The 6,663-nt window shown below is 36.7% G+C and overlaps 1 protein-coding gene across 1 annotated transcript; it reads right to left on the minus strand.

Moving 5' to 3' along the window:
- Positions 1-702: 702 nt before the first annotated feature.
- LOC108990245 lies at positions 703-6,035 on the minus strand. The gene is made up of 3 exons (XM_018964141.2): positions 5,851-6,035; positions 2,481-2,978; positions 703-1,428 (listed from the first exon to the last, which is right to left on the minus strand). The coding sequence occupies exons 1-3, from the start codon at positions 5,936-5,938 to the stop codon at positions 830-832; spliced, it is 1,185 nt and encodes a 394-aa protein (XP_018819686.1). The 5' UTR covers positions 5,939-6,035; the 3' UTR covers positions 703-829.
- Between the last annotated feature and the right edge of the window lie 628 nt (positions 6,036-6,663).

Consider the following 6,663-nt stretch of genomic DNA (forward strand, 5'->3'; position numbering starts at 1 on the left):
TGAAATTCATATATTGTTGAGGCTTAAGGGCCATTCAAGTCAAGGTAGAGATTTGTTGGAGTGTGGCTTGAGTTCTGTTGTGAAACAGGGCATCTCGCTTAAGCAGTGTGCTTTGTCGCTCAAGCGAAGATTCAGACCGAAAGTTCGCTCATCAATTGCTCGACAATTAGCTCGAGCTGGACACAATCCGAGAGTTTGCTCGACACTCAGCTCGAGCAGGAAGGCTTCCAGACACTTTGCTCGACACCTGCTCGACACTAAACTCAAGTGGAATGGCAACCCAAACGTTTGCTCGAGCTTCGCTCGACACTTCACTCGAGTTAATGTTCGTAAATTAGAGTTTCATGCCGTTTAGTATAAATACATATTGTTTTTCATGTATTGTTGTGTTTTTTGATTCATTTGGAGCAGCCATATCTCATAAAGGACGCCCACAAGAAAGAGACCTCATTGTGAGTTCCATTTGTGAGCTTGAGAGCTCATTTGGGTGTATTGAGACTTTGGGATTAATGAGTATTTTGTTATACCTCTCTTGTACTTTGATTTTGATAGTGAATTCCTTTGAAGATCGACTTTGCCAATAGACATAGACTATACGTTCTAAGCGAAACCACCTAAATCTTGGTGTATTTGTGTGATTGTTATTTCTTTTGTTTGTTTCCGCTATTATTTGCTTCAACTTAGCCTTTGTTAGACGGTCTATCCCCAACAAAATACAATATGCGACTCATTTCCCATATATAGAAAAATTCTAAAGCCACACATAGAAACATGCCAAACTTACAAAAGCATACACATTAGGTAACACATAACCTACATTACACAAACCCTACACCATGATGAAAACCAACATCGAAAGAGCAAAGCCAAGCCCCAAACTCATCAATCCTTCAAACACATTTCTACTACACCCAGAAAGCCACACTCTCACATCATCCACCACCGGACCGCATAGCGAACTCATGTCGTCGCTTCTCGTGTTATAATAGACACTGTAGAATGCAATTCTGGTCCTCTCAGCCTTGGCTGTGAAGTTGAGATTAGCACTCTGAAAGGAAGAGTTGGAATCAGGCGTGTAATGGGTGTTTTGAGCCTGATCTCCAGCAAAGGCCATGACAGCAAGTGGCTGCTTGCATTTGTCCCCAGCTTGGCCCAAGGAAAAGGTCAAGGTGTACGGTTTGTTTGGTGTTGTTTCCACCATTTGAGAAATTATGCCTTCCTTACCTGAAAGCAATTCAACTGCCCTTTTGCCTTGGGGAACTGTGTAATGGTCGGAGTCTATGTAGCGAATGGCTCTGTTAGATTCCACATTCCAACCCGGTAATGAGGATATTTCTTCATCAAGATTGGTGGGGAGTAAGACACCGAGTGAGGTGTTTCTAAACAGCCATGGGCCTTCTTCAAAATCGCCATTTATAACTGCATTTTCTGCATAGATCACAGTAAATTAAACAACTCGTGAACAACATATATATTCTTAAACCCAAGAGGCAAAACCCCAAGAAAAACATACATGATAAATAAACGAGAAAATCTAATTATAATCTCCTTTATTAACACATTCAATATACTAATGATGTGGAAGACTTGTATCGGTGAGTAATAAAAATTATTAATATTTTAAGCAGTTTCACAATAAATGATGCATTTATAAATTAATTTACAAGTATCGTAACTTTAGAGTAATGTTAGGCTGCCGTCCAGCAGCGACTGCTGGGCGTGCCGTAGCCTACTCAATTTTTTTATTTTTTTATTTTTTGCTTTTCACATTTTTTTAACATCTTTAAATATATATTTTTTTAAAATATCAATACACTAATAGTCACTTCTTTAATTAATAAGTAAAAAAATAAATTAAAAAATATATAAATATATGAACAGTCAAAATGAAGAGACAAAATAAGAAGGCATACTAGTATTATTCTTAAATAAATATCTTTAATATTTCACATACAACTTTGGATTAAAGACGTAGAGTTCTTTTAGATTCAGAAAATATCTCATCTCATTATTATAATTTTATCAAATTTTTACATAAAATATAATAAATAATTTAAAATTTTTAAAACTTAAATAATTTTTTCAAATTTTAAAATAATAATAATATTAAAAAATAATATTTTATTTAATTTTAATCTAAAATCATCTTATTTTATTTATGAATTTTTTCAATTAAATAAAAAAAATCTAACGAAAATTTGGTGTGGCATATCACGTGTGGACATGCCGCATGCTAATGTCAAATTAAGTAACTAGTGAACAATATATTCTCAAACCCAAGAAGCAGAACACCCATAGTCAGGATGAACTATCCATACAGGCCACACTGCGACACCACGCCCGGTTTCCCACGAATGAGACCCGCAGCATTGGACGATGCGAAAGTTACTCCAAACACCATCCAGCTTTATCTTTTAGCTTTGGATTTTTGACTTTTGTGCAGCCAAAGATAGAGAGAGAAAAGGCAAAGAGAGGGATACCTTTGGGTCCATCGGGAGTGAAGAGCTTTTTTATGGCAATATCGTCAATGATGGGGCCACAAGTGGGGTCATCCTCCATGCCCGGATTCCTAAAAACCAAACTCACCTCTTCCTCCTCCGCCTCGAACGCGTAGGCGTACGGGTCCCACCCCTGCACGTTGTAAAGCGTCTGCAAGTCTATCGTCTGCGACGCAGGCGGCACGGACACGTTAAGCGACTCCAACTGCGCGCAGGTGCGGGCGGCGCTGAAGGTGACCGAGTAAATGGACCCCTTCTCCACGCTCAGCCCTTGGCTGATCTCGGCGTCGTTACCGAGCCGCACCGCGTGTCTACCTTGCGGTATGATGAGTATCATCCCGCCCTGTTTCTCCCCCGCTTCTACGAGCTCCACCGTGCCCTTCGATTTCCAGCTCGGGATCGCGGTGGCTCTGTCTACCAGGGTCAAGCTCGGGAACCCGTTTGCTGGGGTCGTCTCGAAATCACCGTTTGGTACAGGACCTGATGCGCATAAGATAATGGAATCATGCCATGAAGATGCAGGAAATATATATACATACATATTTTTGTGTACGTTTCATGGTTTTATTTTATCTTTACTGTTTCCTCGTGAAATCTTTAATGATGTGAGATAAACATGAATCTTGAAGCAAAAAAATTGCATATTGCGACATAAACTTTCAAATAAGTTGAATATATAATATACTTCTGATACTATTAAGATTATGTCATATGAAGGGAAAAAAACCCAAGTGGGACCTGTAATATCAGTTAGCAATGTAGCAACCTGAAGAACATGGGGCCATTTTTAAAGAACAGAGAACTGGTCTGAATTATTATATTACACATGCAGCGACCATAACACGCAAGCATTATTAAGTATGGGCCATGCACTTGGGTTCTCGACAAGCAAGAATATGGAAGTTCAGGAGGTTGTACGGGTGAAAACATACGTCCTGTACAGGATGCAAGAACGCTGTCATCTATCAAGAAAGTGAAGAACAGGACCCTGGTCCCAACTCCTCACAGTTGCACCAGAGTAGTAGCAATCTGGGTGTCAGGGAGGAGACGAGAGGCTTCATCTGGAATCATATTTTGCAGTGACTCTCTTTTTAGTGTAGGTTGATGTGCTAAATTCGTTCAACTTCTTCATTCACGCCCTCGTACTTACGATTAATGCAGACAGAATTATTGAAACTTTTAAGTTGAACTTATTTTTACTAACCTATTACTCTCCCCCTTTTAAATATTTTTTCAACACAAGCATCCATTTTCTTTACAATGGAATCAACGTACTATGTCTACAGATCATATCTAAATCGTAGAAAGTGTTAGAATAAAGAAATATAAAAATTATAGATCCACTAAACTCAGGTTGTGAATTAATACACCAACATGAATTAGGAAATATGGCAAATCTAAGAGAAATGACGCAAAGAAATTTTATTAAAATAAATTTATATATTGACGTGTTTTGACATAATACGTAAATTTAATAAAACTAACGTAAAACTACTACACTCTTATCCATCCCGAACACTCTTATCCTCCTCATATCCCAGTATTGAAAGAACCAAACCAGAACATCCTCTGACTGAAATGTTTTACCATGACCATCCATCCACACCTTCTGAATATCCATCCAAATCTTATGGGTTTATTTTATGTGCATTTCTTTTTTGGGAATGGGGACCGTATAAACAAGCTCTGTGGCTATATATGTACCTTATCTACGTATGGGCTTCATATGTATAAAAGTCTGTGCAACCACATAAAAGAACTAATTAATGGGAACAATACCCAAAAATAAATGGAGATAACAGAATGGAACAAGATCATGGCAAGAAAATTCACAAATCCTTCCTAAATGTAAAATATAAAATATGCTTGCCTATTTTATTTAAGAATATGATTATTTCAAATAAAAAAGACTAATATCATATTTTCGGATAAAACATAAAATATTGAGACAATAGTGAGAGACACCTCTCTTTGCTGCATTTCCTAATTCCTACACGACAAAGAACGAGATGGCGACGTGAAGCCGAATTTATAGGCCCTATGCCCCAGCCGCCCTACCCCACTAGGACATGATATTCGGTGGCAAACATGTTGACGATTAATGCCTTTTTAAAATAAATAAAAATTTATTATTAAAAAATTAATTAATTTTTTTTTATATAAATTTCGTATCTATTTTTTTAAATTATTATACAATATTTACACATTATTATCATTTTATATTTAATAATATAATTATTATTAGATATTTTTATTAATATTTATAAACTATTTATTATTATTTATAATATTATTTTATTAATATTCACAAATTATTCAGATAATTTTAGTATCTAAACGGATTAATCCAAACATGTCCCTCCCTGCCTCCCCCAAGCTTTTTGAAGGAGGATCCTAAAAACTGGTCGTAATGGGATGCTAAAGTAGATTGATCCAAAAACTGTTAGTACTACTCATTAGTTGGATGGTGATAGAACAACAGTCCTTCAAGGTTGTATCTTTGTAAAAACATGTACGTACAAGAAGAGAGCTGGGAAAACGGCAAGGAAAAGAGGAGCAATTCTTCAACATAGGAGAAGATTTCGACCCTCTGCTGACTCTATAGTTGAAACAATTGCTCAAAGAAAATGGTCAAAAAGTGGTGGGCCTTGAATCCTGTAGGATTGAAGACGATTGTGTCTAAGTAGATATCACTCTATTATTATTTTATTCATAAAAATATTATTTTTTAATATTATTATTATATAAAAATTTAAAAAAATTATAACGATAAAATGATTCAAACAAGGCCTAATTCATCAGTACTTAGAACTATAGAGTTAACTCGCCATGAGAGTGTTTAATTAGTTACGCAATTAGCAGAGCTATATTATTCAGGGCCATTGAACCTTTCTGCAAAATAATTGCTATTTACTGAAGGTACTGAAAAAGAAGAAGAGGAAAAGGGAGAAAAGGGAGAAGTAAGTTAGAAATTGAAGGAAACTCATTGTTTGATGAAATACTAAAGATGATATTTCCCTAGTACAAAGTCCTCTGTCTATAGAACTTCAAAAGAATCGGACATTTCATATTTCCTACTGCAGCACAGTCCAGCATAGATGTACAAAAAACCCAAAGCAGAGTAGCAGACCAAAAAACAGAACCCCATTGCAGCACAGGAGGTGAAGTAGAAGACAGCAAGTGCAACATGTATCAGATCTCAATAGAAATGACAAAAACCAACCCACAAAGTAAATCCACAAATCATGTGGAACCCAGAAATTAATGAGAGTTGAAAACTAGTTTTAAGAGAGAAAAAGGTAGTTGAAGAAACAAGATCAACATGAGTTGGACAAGAAGAAGAGAAAGGTACCATCTTCTGCAGGAATTGCAGTGGCCGGATGAGCAAAGAGAAGCATCAACAGCGAAACCCATTTGCTTCTTCTGGAGCTTTGAGCCATTTTCCACTCAACTCTCTCTCTCTCTCTCTCTCTGTCTGTCGCTATATATGCGTACTCTGTTTGTAGGGACAGTGGGAAAGAGGAGGCAGCGAGAGTGTGTGTATTTAAAACCTAAAGTTGCCCTTTTGCTTTAATCAAACTTGCTTTAAAAGTTGCCCTCTTCCCACTAAAAACATTTGTAATATTGTTGACATTTTGCCAATGTCATTGCGTGTTTTGAGAACCCTGGTCTTGTTGGGGTCCCGCCTCACCGCCGTATCGACAGTGCTTAAAGCTTGCGTACTTATTTTTTATAGAAAAATTATACTCATCGTTTTGTATGGTGTCCAAAATGATGAATAACAAAATCTTTTTTATAAATATAAAGATGCCACTTTTCTTAGGGCTCGTATCAATACCTTTGATACATCATAATTTAAAAGAAAGATTTCTAAATACAAACTCTTTCTATAATTCTAAAAGATTGAGGCACTATAGATTCTACTATATTTAAAGTTGGCAGTCTACTTTTTAAAGTGATATTTGTTAGGCTTCTTTGTGTCGAGCCTGATTGTGTTTGTGGCAGTCCGATGTGATGATCCGATCAAATAAGGATCCATTGTAATATTTTGATGGATTTTTAATGAAGCTTGGGTTGAAATGATCATATCATGGACAAGCCTTTGTGGGGCCTGGGAATGAAGCCCCAGGGAATATTTTTTTGCCTCATTTTGGCTCTTGACCCA

The sequence above is a fragment of the Juglans regia genome, chromosome 4, assembly GCF_001411555.2.
Source record: "Juglans regia cultivar Chandler chromosome 4, Walnut 2.0, whole genome shotgun sequence".
Classification (NCBI taxonomy): Eukaryota; Viridiplantae; Streptophyta; class Magnoliopsida; order Fagales; family Juglandaceae; genus Juglans; species Juglans regia.

Excerpts from the sequence above, each read along its gene's own strand:
- LOC108990245 (XM_018964141.2), bottom strand. The coding sequence starts at position 5,938 with ATGGCTCAAAGCTCCAGAAGAAGCAAATGGGTTTCGCTGTTGATGCTT. Across the intron at positions 2,979-5,850 it reads TGCAATTCCTGCAGAAGATG|GTCCTGTACCAAACGGTGAT; the intron begins GTACCTTTCTCT and ends TATGCGCATCAG. Across the intron at positions 1,429-2,480 it reads CACTCCCGATGGACCCAAAG|AAAATGCAGTTATAAATGGC; the intron begins GTATCCCTCTCT and ends TGATCTATGCAG.